Here is a 20,853-nt window from a genome sequence, read left to right as displayed (position 1 = left end):
TTTCTCTCTCTCCAGGCTTCGGAGCCTTTCTAGGATTCTGGGGAGGGCGAAAACGGGACTTCCCCATTCCCTCTGGAGGCTGAAAAGAGCTGTTTCCCGATTCCCAGTGGGCCCAGAAGGCCCAAAAATCAGCTGGACGGCCTGTGCATGTGCGCCGGACCTGAGCTTGTGTGCTCATCAATATGGCTCCATTGGTTCTGCCATAGGTTCTGCCATAGATTTGCCATCACAATTCTAGGAGATTTCCAATGTGTTCCATACCATTCTGTCCTAGAAACTCCAATACTCACTGTAATATTCTATCCGTACAGCTTTTTAAGCTAATACATGAATGTTGAATATAAAGATTACTAAAGTTCCAGCCTAATTTCAGAAGATAAAATTTTCTCTCTTTTGATATTATGGATTAAATAGGACAAGTTTGATTTGTACACTGTACGTATTATGGAATGAAATAATTCACAGAAAAGGCATGTATCAAAGCTTAACTATGGACAAATAAACAAATAGATGTTTATAATGGAAATAAGGAGAGGGCTGTGTCATCATTGTTGTAGATTTAAATCTGTGTGTTAATTTAAGAGAAACACAGATTCATAAAATAAGTGTAACTCTATCACTGCCAGCTTTTATCAATGGTGGTCAATTTTTATCCTTCTCCCCGTTCAGCAGATACCTGGAAATAGAACCTAAGAATAAATCAAAGTTAGCTATGCTTAGTTCACATTGAAATCAATAAGAATTAAGTTGTCCCTAATTTACCCCATTGATTTCATGGGGTCCTAATTAGTTAACTAATTACAGGCTTATGTGTCAGCTAACTTTTATTTGTCCCTGCAGTTTTTTATTATCTCTGGCTTAGTAGTTTCCATCTCCTATTATTTGATGCATGGTTTTATCATTCATCAGCCCCAGATGTCTCATATATCCGAGTCTACGGAGAGGGGCGGCATACAAATCTAATAAAATAAATAAATAAATAAATAAATATAACCTAGTCCAGTGATGGCGAACCTCTTGTTTCGCATGCCAAAAGGGTGTATGTGGGTGTGCTAGCATGCATGCTCGTTCCCACACCCGTTCACTCCTCCCATGCATGTGTACCCCTTGCGCATGCGCACAGACTTACTGAAGCCTGTTATGTGAAAAAAAATGCCCAAACAGGCAAACCGGAAGTTCAGGAAAATGCTCTTCTTGTTTGCCATTGTGCTGTTTTTTATACTCAGAAAAGCTTTTTGCTTAGAGTGCAAAAAACAGCACCACAGGTAAACCGGATGTTCGGAAAAAACACTTCTGATTTGCCCATAGTTCTGTTTTTTGCACTCCGGAGCTTCGGGAAGCTTCCTTGAACCCTTCAGAGTGTAAAAAACAGCACAATGGCAAACCGGAAGTGCGTTTTTCTGAACCTCTGATGTGTCCATTGGGTGATTATTATTTTTTTTGCCTCCAGGGCTTCAGGCTGGAGGGCGAAATGGCCTTTCCCAAGGCGGAAAATCAGCTGGAGCTGACACAGTGCAAAGTCTTGTGTGCCCTCCGATATGGCTCCGCTTGCCACCTGTGGCATGCGTGCCATAGGTTCGCCCTCATGGACCTAGTCACTATGTAATTTTTACACTTTTTTCTCTTTTTTATAGAAATCTTCTCTATGTTTATCCACAAAGCCTTAACTTTGCCAATCGCCAAGGATCTGCTCGGAATATTACTGTAAAAGTGCAGTTTATGTTTGGAGAAGATCCAAGCAATGCAATGCCGGTATGCTGTTTTTGTGTGTGTTTGTTCCATTTTGGTTTTGATGTGTAAATTATCTGTTCTATGTTTTGTACATTAGATGCGCATGTTGTGCTATATCAGGCTGGGACTCCTGCTGGTCCAGAATTAGACTGGATCACTGGTTCTCAGACATTTGAGTTATTCGAGAATTTGTTCCTTAACTTTATTTCATTTTGTAAACTTTTGCGTTATTTTTGCACTTTTCTGCTTGTAACTTAACAGGGTTAACTTGCTGAAATGTTTGTGATCCAAGTTTTATCTGATTTTGGTTTTACTATTTATGGCATTTGAACCCTTGTAAGCGACTGACTCATTTGGTGATTAAATGAGTAATAATTACAAACTTCCGCACAAAGCTCACTCCACAAAGTATGCAGCAGACATAAACAATCAATTTTCTTTTGAAATATTAATAACTATTTCTGTATTTATTTTTTAACAAGTCAGTATTTATATATTTATTTTTAACGTCAGTATTTAAACTGAATCATATTTATCAAGGTTGTAAATATATTCTGGGTAAATAGGTATCTTGATATTCATTTTGCCAGTAAAATTTCCAGTTCTGAAGAATAAAGAAAATACATTTGATCATTTTGTTTTTACAGGTAATCTTTGGAAAATCTAGCTGTGCTGAATTTTCAAAAGAAGCTTATACAGCTGTTGTTTACCATAACAGGTAAAAAGCAGAAACTTTCTGAAAAGCAATTTTTTTATTTTTATTGACACTGTATATAATATTGTGAGACCAGAAATAAAATATCTTCTGCACTCATATATTACAAAAATGATCTCGGGATTACAAGAATTTCATACTTTTGATTATAATGAAGCAGAAAGTCTGCAGTTGTTTAGCCAAATGCAGATAGTCCTTGCATCACAATGGCAATTAGGACGGGAATTTCTGTCGCTAAGGGATGCAGTTGTAAACCCTGATGCCACGTTAATGACTGCAATCCCAGGAATCCCAATTGCCATTGTTAGCCATATCCCACTGATCATTAGCTAAGATCCATCTCAAGTTAAGCCTTTCCTGAATTGGTTCCTCCCAACCCTAAGTCTTGGTAAAATAAGGGACTACCTCCTCTTCAATTCCTCCCATCCTCCTATTTCCCCCAGATCTCTGACCTTTTTGCTGTATTACATTCTGCCATCTTTACTTGTCTGGCCCAACTCCTTCCCAATCTTGTTGTCCATGTCTGACCTTTGCTATCCTCCTCCAGTTGTTGATTAGCCACTCTCAGCCTGATCTTTGCAAGACAGCTGCTGGCTGTTCCAGGCCTTCTTCCAGACGTTTTACCGATCTCATATCCAAATTGCGTTTGGCTTTTTAGAAGGCAGAGGCATGAAAGAAGGTCCTAGATGTACCAATATGAAAGAAGGGCTCAGCTAAAAGTCTTTAGTATTGATGCTGCTAGAGTCACCTTATGAGTACTTGCCTTCCAAAACTTGTTGAGAAGGCCCCATGTGATAAGGCCACGTGGGATTTGGACAAGGGAAAAAGATCCAGCATAGCCAGGAGCTGCCTTGCAAAAGACAAGCGCATGCAGAGTTCAGCAAAAGTGACTGCAAATGATAATGAAAGTCAGTTGGAGGCAGCAAAGATAGCAGGGCATGGGAGGGCCAGCAAGTGTAGACTGGCAGAATCAACAGAGCACAGGGTGGTCAAAAGAGCTAAGATTTGATTTGATTTTGATTTTATTGGATTTGTATGCTGCCCCTCTCCGGAGACTCGGGGCGGCTAACAACAGTAGTAAAACAGCATGTAACAATCCAATATTAAAACAGTTAAAAACCCTTATTGTAAAACCAAACATACATACAGACATACTATGCATAAAATTGTAAAGGCCTAGGGGGAAAGAGTATCTCAGTTCCCCCATGCCTGGCGGCAGAGGTGGGTTTTAAGAAGCTTACGAAAGGCAAGGAGGGTGGGAGCAATTCTAATCTCTGGGGGGAGTTGGTTCCAGAGGGCCAGGGCCGCCACAGAGAAGGCTCTTCCCCTGGGCCCCGCCAAGCAACATTGTTTAGTTGACGGGACCCGGAGAAGACCCACTCTGTGGGACCTAACTGGTCGCTGGGATTCGTGCAGCAGAAGGCGGTCCCTGAGATAATCTGGTCCGGTGCCATGAAGGGCTTTATAGGTCATAACCAACACTTTGAATTGTGACCGGAAACTGATGTGGAAGAGTTAGGCAGATGGAGGCAACTGAGGTGCCCCTGGAGACCAAACACCCTAATTTTGATCACTTAACCATGGGGATGATGCAATGGTGGTAATTTTGAGGACCAGAGCTACCCTGTAACTTTGAATAGTTGCTGAACAGATGGTTGTAATTGGAGAACTAAATATATGTATCTAGTGGCAGGCAGCCACTTAAATTGCTACCCAGGCGGTCCTCGGTGGCCGGCGCAGGCACACACACTTCTGACACATGCATGCAAGCACTTAGCGTGAAATTTGGCTTCTGCGCATGCTCAGCAAGCCAAATCTCGTGAGATTTTGACTATTTTCACCTATATTTTTGCTTCCGTGTATTGCGGGGAAGCGAAAAACATCAAAAATAGCCGAAATCTTGTGGGCATAAGTGAGATTTCAGCTATTTTCACCCGTATTTTTTGCTTCCACGAATGCGCAGAAGCAAAAAACCTGCAATTTTCACCAGAAATCTGCCGGCCCTGGGCCATTTCCGCTGCCTGTATGGCGTTCCCCCCCATGTGGGGACAGGAGCCCATGACTGCAAGTATCTGTTTGTATCTCTCATCATGTTTGTACCCTTTTGCGTTTCATAATTTCGTAATCATGATTGTCTGAATTTCTGAATTTATGTTTTGTGCACCCAGAGAGATCACATCTTCTGCATATGTGATATCACATGAAAAAGAATAGAAGCCCTTTTGTCGCTTTGCACATGATTAGGAGGCTGAGGAAAGCAGAACATTTATTGGTAGAACAAATCAATGAAATATTTATTTATGTGAGCAAGAGCTGGAGAAAAACCTAGGAGTGAACCTATCATCGTGTAGTATTGAGTGCATTTAAAAGCCTTATAGTATCTTCTGAGGTAGGGAGTGTTACCTAAGTAAACAGAAATGTAGATAAATGTAGAGAAAATGTATCAACCGATAGAAAAAAAATTTAAAAACTTAAAATAGGAAATTATCTTTCTTTCTTTTGACATTTTATCTGAAAAGTTTCTCTTTAACTAATATAATACAATACAGTAATACCTCATCTTACGAACCTAATTGGTTCCAGGGGGAGGTTCGTAAGACAAAAAGTTCATAAGACGAAACATTGTTTTACATAGGAAACAATGTAAAATCTATTAATCCGTGCAACGGAAAAAAAAAACGCAAAAAAACGCCGCCGCCCGGCTGTCACCTTTTGAAACAGCCGGGGGTGCTTCCCAGCAGCCTCCCGAACGCCGAACCCGGAAGTTCGGGTTTGGCGTTTGGGTTCAGGAGGACGGTGGGAAGCCCCCCGGCTGTTTCAAAAAGCGACAGCCGGGCGGTGGGGCTTCTCGGCGGCGGTGGCGGCGGATTCGTAAGAAGAAAAAAGTTCGTAAGAAGAGGCAAAAAAATTCTGAACCCTGGGTTCGTATCTCGGGTTGTTCGTAAGACGAGGGGTTCGTATCATGAGGTACCACTGTATTTTGAAAACTGGGGGATGGAGCCTAAGCAATTAAAACTACAGTCCTTAGCTCCTTGAAAGAGTCTTCCAGGGACTGCAAGATTTTTTGGGATTTCTCTCCTAGGTCAGAGAGAGCACTTTATCCTCAGAGAGGGAGAACTGCCAAGATTAGGTTTGTTTCACGGGGAAGTTTTTGTTTGGCAAGAATCCCAAAGAGGCCATATGATCTACCAGCAGGAGGTTTGGCTCGGAAACTGTTTTAAATAATCTCTAAAACTGATTTTGGGATTGCAGAATGCCGCGTGTAACTTCATGATCTATTGCCAGCATGACTTTGGAATTGTTGGAAAATTGTCTGTTGCAGTCCCAAAGATACTTTTTCAAAAGGCAACTGGACTTTGTTTTTCCTTGAAGATATTTCGCTTCTCATCCAAGAAGTTTCTTCAATCATCTTCTTCAAGTTCTATTCAATCAGAACTGAAGAAGCTTCTGGGTTAGGAAGTGAAATGTCTTTAAGGAAACATCTTCACGGAAAATGACCCAAAGGATGACCGAGAATCTCCATAGGCATTTGTCTGCTGCGTCTTTCTTCCATAGAGGATATAAGGCTGCTTTATAAACCAATCAGACTTAAACATTTTGTTTACAGATAAAATCTCTATTTACCTCAAAACAGATCTCCTGATTTCCATGAAGAAATGAAGATCAAGCTTCCCGCTACTCTAACGGACCACCACCATTTGCTTTTCACTTTCTACCACGTCAGTTGCCAACAGAAGCAAAACACCCCTCTCGAGACTCCTGTTGGCTACACGGTAAGACAAAATGTCTTCCATTCCTCTCTGCCTTCATTCTGACTTTCAGCATCGCAGAAATCATCTTGCTTGATATTATTTCCGTACATGTTGATTTGGAATAACACTTTGTTTGTTTGTTTGTTTATTCATTCATTCATTCATTCATTCATTCATTCATTCATTTATCTATTCATTTATCTATCTATCTATCTATCTATCTATCTATCTATCTATCTATCTATCTATCTATCTATCTATCTATTTATTAGATTTGTATGCCGCCCCTCTCCGTAGACTCCGGGCGGCATAAAATCTAATAAATAAATGTACAATAGTACCCCTAGATACGAGCTGCTCCACATGCGAGTATTCCAAGTTACGAGCCGAGACGCGAGCAAAATTTCTGTTCGACACCCGAGCTCAAATTCGGGATACGAGCCGAGCTTCCACTAGGTGGCGCAAGAATTCCTTGCTTCCAGTTATCTCAGCACAAAAAACAAAGTCTAAAGGCATTCGTTCGAGATGCAAGTTGATCGACATACGAGCTCGGGTCTGGAACGAATTAGACTCGTTTGTCGAGGTACCACTGTATTACAACTTTTAGTTTTAGTTTGTTTGGTTTATTTTTAACTTGAGTGACTCAGAATGGCAGACGTGATATAGATGCTAATGATGTTTCGGTTCTTTTCCCCCCCATTCAAGTGGATACCGATGCTACAAAATGGACGATTAAAAACTGGCCAGTTCTGTCTCCCTGTTTCTTTGGAGAAGCCACCACAAGCTTATTCTGTACTCTCTCCAGAGGTTAGCAACTTCCTTATAGTGGATGTAATAATACTAATAATTTATTAGATTTGTATGCTGGATGTAACTCTGTAAAGTGGGTTAAGCAACAAATATTAAAAAAATATTAAGAATGTCTATTTCTAAAGTAAATTCTAGAAACATTTTATACACATTTGATGATTAAAATGTCTGGTTTTTCACCATAATGATAGTCTGATTGTAAATCAAAAGACCAGGCAGTTTGAATGAATATGCAGATTTATTGCAAGCCTATTGCTCTCTACAAGAATCTGAACTGTCGTACTAGTCAAAGCAAATTGGCAGTAGATAAGAGTAAGTGGAATTCAAAATCACTTGTTGGGAGCAAAAGGATTTGAGGCCGATGACGCGTTTGACCCCTCCCTGGACTCAGCCTGGTTATCTCCTACATTTTATTATGTTTTGCTTTTTGTCAGGTGCCTTTGCCTGGAATGAAGTGGGTTGACAACCATAAAGGTGTTTTTAATGTGGAAATAATTGCTGTGTCAACTATTCACACACAGGTATGTATTAAAAGTGATTCCGCTAACACAGGAGAAGTAACAGTAAATAAAGTTGTTCTGGAGACCTCATCTACAAAAAGATATTGACAAAATTGAACGGGTCCAAAGACGGGCTACAAGAATGGTGGAAGGACTTAAGCATAAAACGTATCAGGAAAGACTTAATGAACTCAATCTGTATAGTCTGGAAGACAGAAGGAAAAGGGGGGACATGATCGAAACATTTAAATATGTTAAAGGGTTAAATAGGGTTCAGGAGGGAAGTGTTTTTAATAGGAAAGTGAACACAAGAACAAGGGGACACAATCTGAAGTTAGTTGGGGGAAAGATCAAAAGCAACATGAGAAAATATTATTTTACTGAAAGAGTAGTAGATCCTTGGAACAAACTTCCAGCAGACGTGGTAGATAAATCCACAATAACTGAATTTAAACATGCCTGGGATAAACATATATCCATCCTAGGATAAAATACAGAAAATAGTATAAGGGCAGACTAGATGGACCATGAAGTCTTTTTCTGCCGTCAGACTTTTATGTTTCTATGTTTCTAATATTATGACAAAATTTACAGAATGTAGGGGCAGTCCTTGACTTATGTCCGGTCACTTAATGTTTGTTTGAAATTTTGATGGTTTGGAAAAAGTGGTTTATAAGTCATTACAAATTTTCTAATTCCTGCCTATCATGTGATGGCAGTCAGCTACTGGCATATTATAAAGAGAGTTTATCAGTTTACATTCAGAAATGCCACCTGCTCATTCTTGACTACTTTTTCAACTCTGTGTCTGCACCTATTTTTTCATTATTAGCATATGAATTTTTTTAGAAATGTTCCATTTTGGTGACTATATTAAGCTGTTGTTTATAATTGGTACAATCTTCTTGCACGAACTGATTATATGGTCTACTATTTCTCCTGCCTCTTTGCACTTTGAGTCATTCAGTGATTTTTAAATTCTGGCCTTGATTGCATTAGTTTGAATAGGTAAACATTAAAATTATTATTATCTCGTTTATTCATTAAACATGAAACTCAGTCAACTGAACATTTTAAAAAGTGTCACAAATATCACTTACTGGTACTAATTGTTGATACTGGTTGCTGCCAGCATCCTGGGTATCAACGAAGTACTGTATTTTCTTAAAATTTATGATGTTCCGAGTAGTGCAGATTTTTGTAGTTCAGGTGTGATTTCAGGAAGCTGTAATTTCTTGATATGTTGTTGCTGCTGTTGTTATTAGTATTTATTTATTTGTTTGTTTATTTAGGACCCCTATCTTGACAAGTTCTTTGCTCTTGTTCATGCCCTGGATGAACATATGTTCCCTGTACGGATAGGTGATATGAGAATTATGGAGAACAACCTTGAAAATGAATTAAAGAGCAGTATTTCAGCTTTGAACTCCTCTCAATTGGAGCCTGTGGTTCGGTTTCTCCATCTTCTGCTTGACAAATTAATTCTTTTGGTTGTAAGACCTCCTATTATTGCGGGCCAAATAGGTATTTCATTTAGGCTTATGTTTTTAAGAGAAAATATGATATGAATTCTCTTTGTTGTAATTATTCCATTATAATTTAACATGCCATAGCTATGTTTAGAATTGTTAAGTATTTTCGTTTTAATCACTTCATAAATTATCTCTAATATCTTAAAGCTATTAGAGATCTTCAGAGCAAGTCTGAAAAGTTTTCATTGGGTGAGCTTGTCTTCAGCTCTGAACAGAATACAAATGAACTACAAACTTAAGAACTTAAATAATTTGAAATATGCAGTCAAAAGAGTCTCCTTGCAGCAAGATGAGCAGCAAACAAATTTGTTTGATAGACAGACAGACAGACAGATGCTAAATAAGATCTTAATACAGTAATACCTCATGATACGAACTTAATTGGTGCAAGGAGGAGGTTCGTAAGACGAAAGATTCGTAAGACGAAACATTGTTTCCCATAGGAAACGATGTAAAGTCAATTAATCCGTGCAACAACAAAAAACCCCCCGCAAAAAAACGCTGCCGCCCGGCTGTCACCTTTTAAAACAGCCGGGGGGGGGGGGGGGCTTCCCAGCAGCCTCCTGAACCCGAAAGCCAAACCCGAACTTCCGGGTACGGCGTTGGGAGGCTGCTGAGAAGCCCCCCGGCTGTTTTAAAAGGTGACAGCTGGGCAGCGGGGCTTCTCAGCGAAAGTTCGGGTTTGGGAGGCTGCTTTGAGGAGGCGGGGAAGCCTCTTGCAGCAGCTGCCACAGCTGCCGGCTTGCCCGCCGCCCGCCCGCCCAGGATGCTGACCTGCTGCCTCGCGGGGAAGCCGGGCAAGAGCGATCTTCTGCCGGCCATGGGCGAGCGGCGGAGAGTCGCCCATGGCCGGCAGAAGATCGCTCTTGCCCGGCTTCACCGTGAGGCATCAGGTCAGCAAGAGCGATCTTCTGCCGGCCATGGGTGACTCCCCGCCGCTCGCATTGGGGTAGGGGGGCTGTCAGGACACCCCCCCACCCCAGCACTTTGCATCCCGCCGGCTAAGAGCTGTCGGGCAGCAGCTTCTGCCGGACACGGGCAATGAGCGGGACAGAGAAGTGGGGAGAATCAGGAGGCTCCTTTGGAGGCTGCCTGGCTTTGTGTTTTTGGCTGGGGGAGGAGGCAGTAGGACCTTCCTAACTCCCTCCCCCCCAGCCAAAACCCTAGAGCCTGTTTGCTGCCACACGATTTAGCCAGGACAGGAGCGAAGTGACGTGGAGGAATGGGGAGCTGAAACCGGATGGTTTCAACTTTCCATCCCTTCATGTCACTTTGCTGCTAAATCGTGTGGCAGCAAACATGCTTTGGGGGTTTGGCTGGGGGGGAGAAGTAGGACCTTCCTAACTCCCTCCCCCCCAGCCAAAACCCCAAAGCCTGTTTGCTGCCACACGATTTAGCCAGGACAGGAGCGAAGTGACGTGGAGGAATGGGGAGCTGAAACTGGGCGGTTTCAGCTTTCCATCCCTTCACGTCACTTCGCCGCTAAATCGTGTGGCAGCAAACATGCTTTGGGGGTTTGGCTGGGGGGGAGAAGTAGGACCTTCCTAACTCCCTCCCCCCCAGCCAAAACTCCAAAGCCTGTTTGCTGCCACACGATTTAGCCAGGACAGGAGCGAAGTGACGTGGAGGAATGGGGAGCTGAAACTGGGTGGTTTCATGTCACTTCGCCGCTAAATCGTGTGGCAGCAAACATGCTTTGGGGGTTTGGCTGGGGGGGAGAAGTAGGACTTTCCAGCAGCCTCCGAACGCCGAACGCGGAAGTTCGGGTTTGGCGTTCGGCTTCGGGAGGCTGCTGGAAAGCCGCCCGGCTGTTTTAAAAGGTGACCGCCGGGCTGGGGTGCTTCCCAGCAACCTCCCGAACCCCGAACTTTTGCTGAACTTCCGGGTTCGGGGTTCGGGGGGTTGCTGGGAAGCCCCCCAGCCCGGCGGTCACCTTTTAAAACAGCCGGGCGGCTTTCCAGCAGCCTCCGAACGCGGAACCCGGAAGTTCGGGTTTGGCGTTCGTAACTCGAAAAAAGTTCGTAAGAAGAGGCAAATTTTTTCTGAACCCCGGGTTCGTATCACGAGTTGTTCGTAAGACGAGGGGTTCGTATCTTGAGGTACCACTTTATAAGAAATATTTAAATGGATTCAGGACCCAGATACATTTTGAATATTCACTTTTATTATAAGATTTTGGAATTACAGTAACTATAAAAGAATACATCTTCTAGGAAAAACTTATTTTGGCTATCATGCCAATTACAAGTCATAACTAAAGATAAGTGATAATTTTAGAACTGGTAATCTTCAAGTCATGACTATTGCTCAGTGACCATATGAAGTTATCTCAGTGCTGAATGAATTCATTTGCCATCTCCATTGATATTCATAATTCAACACGTATTTAAAATATTGTCATATTACTTGAACGTGATCACTGTTCTTACTCCCTCCTTTACATAGTTTTTCAGTAGAAATAAACAGATTGATATCTAACTTTTTATATTCTTTCTAGTCAATCTAGGTCAAGCATCTTTTGAAGCTATGGCCTCTATTGTAAACAGACTTCACAAAAACCTTGAAGGAAACCAAGATCAGCATGGAAGAAATAATCTTCTTACTTCATTTATTTATTATGTTTTTCGGTTACCAAATACTTCTCCCAATTCTCCATGCCCAGGTACATTCACTTTTAAAATGCTGTTGTATTGCATTCAAAGGGGTGGCTTGTTTGAACTGTATAAAATCATGCGTGGGATAGAAAAGGTGGATAGAGAAAAATTAATTTCTCTATCACACAATACTAGGACGAGGGGGCACTCCCTAAAGCTCATAGGTAAGAAAGTGAGGACAAATCAAGGGAAATATTTCTTCACCCAGACATTTGTTGGTTTATGAAATTCACTTCCAGAAGATGCCGTGACAGCTGTCAGCCTTGATAGCTTCGAGGCAGGATTAGACAGATTCATGAATGGGAAGTGTATTGGTGGTTATTGAAACGGATGTCCATGTGCCGCCTCTATGTTGGTTGAGGCAGGCAGGATTCCCTTGAGTACCATTTGTTGAGGGTCAAGGGAAAGGGAGGGTTTTGCCTTCTCTTTCTGCTCAAGATCCCCAAGGACAATTGGTGGGCCACTGTGTGACACAGAATGCTGGACTCGATGGGCTTGGGCCTGATCTACCACGGTTCTTCTTATGTTCTTATGTTCTTAAATGAAAAAACATATCAGGTCCTTAGTTTCTGAATCTCACCTTGGTGATCAAACATGTAGCATAATTAATAGTTAATTATTAACAGTCCCTCCCCTCAAATTATGCCAAATTTTAAATTCTTTTAAATCTCCCTAGGTCATATTCTATACCCCTATATGGATCCATTATCTCCAGGAACAGCTGTTTAGGAGAGAGTATAGAGAAGGGGCTGACATTGTTAGTATTTACATTCATAGAAGGGTCCTTCTGTCACGACTAAAAATAAGTATTTTGATTAAGGAAAGGAAATCTATACAGGTAGTCATTGCTTAATGACCTTTTGCTTAGCAACCATTCAAAGTTAGGACAAACTTCCTACTTACAGACTGTTTTTGAAGTTCCAATGACTGCATTGTTATCACCCTCTCATAATTATGTGATCACATTTTTGGTGCTCAGTGGTTATGGCTGTTTGCAGCGTTCAAGGTCACGCGATTGCTCTCTCTCTCTCTCTCTCTCTCTCTCTCTCTCTCTCTCTCTTGCTAACGATTGGTTTGCTTCTGGTTTCTAGAAGAAACCCTATTACTAAAAAACAAGTTCAGTTAAAAATGATGGTGTTTATTTAACAACTGCAGAATGTCACGTTGAATATTGCCAGCCCCAGAGACATGTAGTAATTAAAGAGTTAATTGTGTGTGCTTTATTAAGATCCTCCCATTATGATGTAATATCCTGCCACATCTAACATTACTTCCTTCTTCTTCATCCTAAAACTCCATTCTCCTTTTTTATCCTCCATCATGTAATACGTATTTGTTATGTTGTCTATCTAGACATGTTTTATTTTTCTACTTTTATAATAAAAAGAAATCTTGTTTTGAACAAATGACTAAAGGGCTTCCATCCATCGCCTCCGCGGTGATTAAGCTTCTAACGCACTTTAATTATTTACTGTTACCGCGACACAGAATGTGGTAAATTTGTAAAATGACAACTATGGTTAAAGACCACCATCATTACGATCATAACTTCAGTCAATATGGTCTTAAGTTTAGGACTAGTTATAATAAATGCTACTTCCAGGCAAACTTGATTTTTTCTTCAGAATTGACCTAATGAATGGAACTGTCAGTGAGAAAAATTAGTTAGGGCTATCTTTCATAGTGATACTAGTTATATTAGTAATTTAGGTATACTCCCATCTGTCTCTTACCTATTTTAGCTGCTATTTTAATACAGTTTTAAAAAATAGTTTATGATTTGTGTCATTTTAAGTTTTTAAGTATTTTTATGTGTTTTATAATTTGGTAGTAGAGATGAGCGACATAAAAATTTAATAAATAAATGAAAATAAAATAAATAATTTATGACTCTTGCTGTGCATTTCTTTAGCTCCCAGTGGTTTAGGAGGATCAATGCACTATGCCACCATGGCTCGTTCAGCTGTCAGACCTGCAAGCTTAAACTTGAATCGCTCCAGGAGCCTTAGTAACAGCAACCCTGATATATCAGGGACTCCAACCTCACCCGATGACGAAGTACGATCAATCATTGGAAGTAAGGTAAGGTGGCTAATAATAATATCCCACTGTTATTAATCAATAAGTGTCAAATCAGGAATCCTGTTGGGCTCCAGATTTGACTGTTTGCGTCAAATTGGACAAATTGTGAGCATAGGATTCCTATTAGTTACAGGAATACTCATACTTTTTTGGCTGCTGCTGCACATTGCTGGCTCAACTAAATAGGAGCCAGCAATGTGCAGTGCCAGCCAAAAAAGCCAATACAAACCTGAATTACATTATTATTATTATTATTATTATTATTATTATTATTATTATTATTATTATTATGTCAATACAACACAGCAAACGAGATCACTATGCTGGATTTCGTATTTCATCACCAGTCAGGCGCTTCCCAAGCACCTAGGACTGTGTGATGTAGCGGCGAATTATGTGTGCCGCTCCCAGTAAAGCGGCCTTTTGCAATTGACAGATGGAGATTTTGTCAATTCCGATGGTTTTCAAATGTCCGCTGAGATCCTTTGGCACTGCGCCCAGCGTGCCAAGTACCACTGGGACCACTTTCACTGGCTTATGCCAGAGTCGTTGCAGCTCAATTTTTAGATCTTCGTATTTCACTAATTTCTCTAGCTGCTTCTCCTCAATTCTGCTGTCTCCTTGGATTGCTATGTCGATGATCCATACTTTATTTTTCTCCACAATCACAATGTCTGGTGTGTTATGCTTCAGAATTCGGTCAGTCTGAAGTCGGAAGTCCCACAGTAGTTTTTATTATTATTATTATTATTATTATTATTATTATTATTATTATTATTATTATTATATTAGATTTGTACGCCGCCCCTCTCCGGAGACTCGGAGCGGCTCACAACAAAAACAGCAATGTGACAAATACAATATATTAAAAGACATATAAAAACCCATTATTAAAACCATGCAACACAATCATTCCATACATAAACAATATAAGCCCAGGGGTATTTTAATTTCCCCATGCCTGATGACATAGGTGGGTCTTCAATAGCTTACGAAAGGCAAGGAGGTTGGGGACAGTTCTGATCTCTGGGGGGAGTTGATTCCAGAGGGGCCGCCACAGAGAAGGCTCTTCCTCTGGGGCCCACCAGATGACATTGTTTAGTCGACGGGACCCGGAGAAAGTCAACTCTGTGGGACCTTATCGGTCGCTGGGATTCCTGCGGCAGAAGACGGTTCCGAAGGTATTCTGGTCCGAAGGTATTAACAGAGGGATGCTAGAGGAATAGAGAGATACTAATACCACTCTATAAAGCCTTAGTTAGACCACACCGAGAGTACTGTATCCAGTTTTGGTCACCATATTACAAAAAAGACATTGAAACTCTAGCGAAGGTGCAGAAGAGAGCAATCTTGGCCAGTCTGGTGAAGAGAAGGGCCAGGGGTGACATGATAGCAGTGTTCCAATACCTGAGGGGTTGCCACAGAGAGGTGTTTTCCAAAGCCCGAGAAGGCCATACAAGGAATAATGGATGGAAGCTGACCAAAGAGAGATTCAACCTTGAAATAAGGAGGAACTTTCTGACAGTGAGAGAGATCAACCAGTGGAACAACTTGCCTGTGGAGGTTGTGAGAGTTCCAACACTTGAGACTTTCAAAGGGAGACTGGACCGCCATTGGTCTGAAATAGTATAGGGACTCCTTCTTGAGGGGGGGAGGGGGGGTTGGACTAGATGGCCTACAAGGTCCCTTCCAATTCGAATAAAAAAATTAAAATGTTAGATTCTTCCACTGTTAGTAGATTGCATTTCCAGTTGCCTTTTTCAGCAAGGATAATGACACCAAAGAACAGATTCTTTTGTCATAAACTTATCATAAGTAAATTCAGTTTTCCTCCCTGCGAAGGATATTTTATAAGCCACTTTAAAAGCTTTTAGGAGGCATTTTAAAACCATATTTACATCCCAAAAGCTCACCCAAAATGGAGAGCCTTCTGAATATTTACATCAGCAGCCTATTTGCATGAGTAAGACAAGAATACAAGAAGCACAGAAAATAATCTTTTTATTTAATTAATGACAACGAAGGAGAAAAGTCTCACCCTCCAAAATGGTTTACCTGTTGTTCTTATTAAACCTTGGGCTGGAAGAGCTAGGAGTCTTTTAGTATTCATTTGATAGTCTTGCTTAATTAAACCACCTTGACCTTTTTTGTGAAATGCCGGCGGGAGTAATGTGCACATGAAATTTACCTAGGAAATGATAAGTTTTGCATGAGCTGCCTGCCTGCCTGAATAATTTGGCAATAAAATAGATAGAAGCTTTCTTACAGAAACATACTAGCTCTTTAATAAACTGGAAGAGCTAATGTTTCTGCCTGATAGAATCCCATAAAGCTCTCAAGATGTTGAATTTTTTCTCTCTCTTTAAAATCGAATGATGCCACTTAGCAAAATTTGACATGCTCATTGTTATAGCTCATTTAAAATTGATATTAGGATAAATAATGGATTTGAAAAGTATATTACATGTAGTCCTTGAATTGTAATAGTTCATTTAGTGATCATTCAAAGTTATAACTGCATTGAAAAAATGTGACATGACTGTTTTTCACATGAGCTCTTTAGCATCCCCATGTTCACATGATCAAAAATCAGATGCTTGGCAACTGGTTCAGATTTATGGCCGTTGCTGTGTTCCTAGATCATGTGATCACCTTTGGTGACCACCTGATGAGGAAAGTCAATGGGTTACTAACTTATCAACTGCAGTGATTCACTTAATAACTATGGCAAGAAAGGTTGTAAAATAAGGCAAAATGCAATTAGCAAGTGTCTCACTTAACAGAAAATTTGGGCTCGGCTGTGGTCATAAGTCAAGGACTGTGAGAACATCGCACCTTTCTTCAAACCCAGACTACCACATCAAGGGATCCTTGTGAAGAGGGTGAACTATGGCACAGAAATTGCAGGTTCTCCAAATTGGAAGATGGAGTTGTTTAACATGAAAAGCCAAATCACAACACTGACCTTCAGGCAATTGTTTTAATAACCATGTATGGTATAGAAAAATCAACCAGTCAATCACAGAATATTTCTTAGTGAGATTTAGTTTCAAAGACTGATAATTTTATTTACTATGAATTCCTGAATATATAATGGTTTGCCATTATTTTCTTCAGAGGCCTGGGTTTTTTATTATTTGAGAACCAATTTTTAATCCAGAACAGAGGTGGGTTCCTACCAGTTCTAACCAGTTCTTTAGAACTGTTAGTAGTTTGGCAGTGATGTCACGGAGCCGGTTCTGACGGTGTCTCCGTGGGCGCCGCCATCTTGGATTTTGTTTCTGCACATGCGCAGAAGCTACATGTGCTGCATGTGCGCACAGCCTGACTCTGAGTGAATCGGTAGCAAAAGGATCCAGAACTCCCCCTTGATTCAGTTATTTATGTTATGTCTATATAGTGCCAATAGATGATTGCAGCAAGTTACAGAAGCATACAAATCCATGAAACAAAAACCGATTCCCAAAAATCTCTATGAATGATCTTTTCTATTATGCAATGATTGAAAATAAGACACATGTATTATAAAATAAATGGTTTTTGAAGGGGTAAAATATAATCAGTGCTCCAAAACCTAAGAAATTTGGTTTAGTTTTATTCTATCTAATATCAATAGTGGAAGATCCAGTTAATAATTCATGTCCTGATACTCAGTGACTTTGCAGCCTGACTGGATTTCTTTAGAATTAATATTCTAAATAGTTAATATTAATATTTATAAGCTGACTAAATATAGCACCTTAATGATTTAAGTAAAATCATAATTAAACGGGAACTGGCATAAGATTAAAATTAAACAGAAATGGAGAAGGTGCCACTTATTAGCTATGCCTTTATAAGGTGCTGCAAAATATACTTGATCTGATGACATTTTAGCATGTATACTTAGGGGGGAAATATAAATAATTGTGGAACTGATGATGCTATCTAGTTTGGTAATTAAACATCTGCAAGAAAACAAGCAAGCTCAAAGAGCACCAAGGATCCCATAATTCCACTCTGAGCTACCAATATTCTTCTCTATCGATACAAATAATTGTTTGGACTAAGCAAATTATTTAACAGTACTAATTGGTGATGCGTTTGTGCTGCATACATTCTGAGTTTCTTTGAAGAAATTAATCTTCTCCAATTTCCAATGCAAATGTGGCATGCAACATGTAACATTTCTTTCCTTTCCTTGCTGCTTTCTGTTATGTGCCCAGGGCTTAGATCGCTCCAATTCTTGGGTAAACACTGGTGCTGCAAAAGCTGCCCCATGGGGATCCAACCCCAGTCCGAATGCAGAGACTTCACAGGTGGTGACTCCCTTAGAGCTTCCTTACTTTCCTCTTAGTATCTTTCATTGATGTCACGGTTCAGAAATCTTTCTCACTTGAGTCAACACTGTGATCCCTTTCACATACTTTTACTTGTTTTGAAGAAGTCACATAGTTCCTTTTTCACCTGCTTGCATGAGAAACTATCCATCCCTAATTTTTTCTGTTCTCACGCATGTTCAGAACTGTTTCCCCCCCTTCTGTATAATTAATTTTTACACTTGTTTTACAGCATTTCATTACATGTAATATAGTCCAAATAGAGATATGTTATGTGCAAATGTAACATTTCTAAATATTACATCATTAATCATATATAAAATTGGCTTACTGAAATAATTAGGACTTACATTAACCACATCTAATTAATATGTCTCATTAATTTCCTTTTATTTTAAGGAGGCCAATCTTATATTTTGTATCATCATCATCATCATCATCTGTATCTGTTATGATTTTGATAATGCAGTTTCTTCCTCATTTGCCATCTTCTTTTCATAACAATTTCTTTTTCTTGATGAAAACTGAATGTTAAAAAATGTGTCAAGTAATACAAAATGCTTAGTATCATAATTTTAACCTTAGTTGATTGCTTCTTAACATAGTGTGATTATTTAAATGAAGATCCAGGTTAAGTTTAGTTGACCATTCTTTCAGCTTTTAATATGTTTAATTACTTCGTAAAAGTTTTTTTTTTTAAACGGGTTGTTAAAAGCAAATGAATAAATACAATCCCATTTGATTATATACAGGTAGTCCTCGACTTGTGACCATTCATTTAGTAACCATTCAAAGTTACAACGTCATTGAAAAAAATGACTTTACAACCACTTTTTCATAATAATAAAAACCGTTGCAGCATTCCCATGTTCATATAATCAAAATTCAGCTGTTTGACAACTGATTCACTATGAAGATTGCAGCGTCCTGGAGTCATGTGATCTTCTTTTAAGACCTTCTAACAAGCAAAGTTAAGATTCACTTAACAAACATAACAACTGCAGGGATTCACTTAAATGTGGTAAAGTGGAGGCAAAAGTCACTTAACAAATGTCTCATTTGGCAACATAAATTTTGGATCCAGTGGTGGTCATAAGTTGAGGACTATGTGTAATTCTATACAATAAATACTGATATTTTGAGCAATAGCTCAAAAATTTTTAAATTGGCATAAGTGACAGAGAAGTTAGAATATACTGTAAATTGTTTTCTTGTATGTCAGCAAAATGCTTTGGGCCCTACAAACCTTTTTTTTTTAAAGAAAAACAAACAGCTTTATTGTCTATTAATAAGTTTCCAAATCTCCATAAGGTTCAGTACTACTTTATTGAAATGAATTAGAAGTTGAAATCTTAAATGTTGCTGTTATTTTTTTTCCATGCCCATTGTCTTGAACTGTGTATATCATTCATAGCATATTTTAATGTGCTGTCACCATTTTATTTTGCAGACTGCAGATCGAAGCTGTAACCGTATGTCTTCCCATACGGAGACACCAAGTTTCCTACAAACATTAACAGGGCGATTGCCAACTAAAAAGGTAGATATAGCAAAGATCATTTCATGCTGTTGTGCAAGGCAAGGAGTGATAAACACCAGTCAGTGTTGAATGTGTCCTGAATTTGAAGAGTGCTGAGTCAACTTGAGTCGCAGTGGCTTGTTCTAGTTCCACAAATATAAAATATCTTGGGATGTTAATTCAGATGAATCACTTCATTTTTTGCAAAAACATTAATTCCTCTCTATTACACTTGAGAGTATGTGATTAAACATTGAGCAAATGCTCCAGTGTAGTTTACAGGGGGGTTTCACTTATCCTATTTTATGGCTTTCATGGAGGTTAGGAAGAAGGTATTATGTACTGTACTGTTTTTTATTATTGTTGTGAGCCGCCCCGAGTTTGTGGAGAGGGGCGGCATATAAATCCAATAAACCTAAACCTAAACCTAAGTTATTGTAGATTACAGACAGGCAGGGGTGGCCGCTCCCGCTGCTACTGGTGCACTGCGCAAGCAGCTTTACATCTCCAGCATGTGTGCGCATGTCTCCTCATGAGATTTTGCTTCTGTGCATACGCAGGAAGCAAAATCTTGCAAGGGAATGTGCATCTGTGGGAGATTTCCGTGGGTTTTTTTTTTTTTGCTTCTGTGCATGTGCAGAAGCAAAAAACCACCAAAATCTTGTGTGCTCGTGCATCCCCTCATGAGATTTTGCTTCCTGTGCATGCGCAGAAGAAAAATCTTGCTTGGACATGCAAGGGATGCTTAATATTCCCAATGGTGCGGTGTCCTGATCCATATAAGTAGCACCCCAATACTGATTCTGGTTTGTTTGATGACATCAGGGACTGAGCGGCTGGGAATCTATATGGATATCTCTCCCCCCCCCCCCATCATTTCAAAGATGGATGAAAAGAGTAAGAAATTTTTCTTATTCGTTTTCCAGCAGATCAAAAGTTTTTCTCCCTTACCTTCTCTTCGGTAAAACTGGAGAAAAGAGTGGAACTCTTTCATTCTGAGTTTCATTTTTCTCTCTCTTCTACCAATAATAAGGAAAAGATTTCAGGACAAACTAAATCATAACTATCAGAAATTACAATTTGTCTTTAGTTCTGCCTGGCATAGATTGGATTTACTGTACACTTCCCATTACGCAATATTTCCGTTTTAAAAGGTTATTAAAGAACTGTTAACCATTGCTATCCTGTCCATAAAGTTGTTTTGCTTGTTGTCATCCCTGTATATTACTTGATATTTAT

At 39.8% G+C, this 20,853-nt stretch overlaps 1 protein-coding gene across 4 annotated transcripts in view; it reads left to right on the top strand.

Moving 5' to 3' along the window:
* The window catches only part of DOCK7 (dedicator of cytokinesis 7), a 170,803-nt gene that overhangs the window by 86,964 nt on the left and 62,986 nt on the right, over window positions 1-20,853 (top strand). For 2 of the 4 annotated variants that reach the window (XM_070746050.1, XM_070746049.1), the window contains exons 15-24: window positions 1,635-1,752; window positions 2,379-2,449; window positions 6,081-6,219; window positions 6,904-7,005; window positions 7,443-7,529; window positions 8,801-9,032; window positions 11,538-11,702; window positions 13,607-13,776; window positions 17,982-18,074; window positions 19,546-19,635. In XM_070746050.1, coding sequence (XP_070602151.1) covers window positions 1,635-1,752; window positions 2,379-2,449; window positions 6,081-6,219; window positions 6,904-7,005; window positions 7,443-7,529; window positions 8,801-9,032; window positions 11,538-11,702; window positions 13,607-13,776; window positions 17,982-18,074; window positions 19,546-19,635 — 1,267 coding nt within the window. The remainder of the gene's footprint in view (window positions 1-1,634; window positions 1,753-2,378; window positions 2,450-6,080; window positions 6,220-6,903; window positions 7,006-7,442; window positions 7,530-8,800; window positions 9,033-11,537; window positions 11,703-13,606; window positions 13,777-17,981; window positions 18,075-19,545; window positions 19,636-20,853) is intronic. The other 2 variants (XM_070746052.1, XM_070746051.1) reach the window with 1 other exon arrangement.

Source organism: Erythrolamprus reginae, chromosome 3, assembly GCF_031021105.1.
Source record: "Erythrolamprus reginae isolate rEryReg1 chromosome 3, rEryReg1.hap1, whole genome shotgun sequence".
In the NCBI taxonomy this organism is placed as follows: domain Eukaryota; kingdom Metazoa; phylum Chordata; class Lepidosauria; order Squamata; family Dipsadidae; genus Erythrolamprus; species Erythrolamprus reginae.
This window is presented reverse-complemented; position numbering and strand designations above follow the sequence as displayed.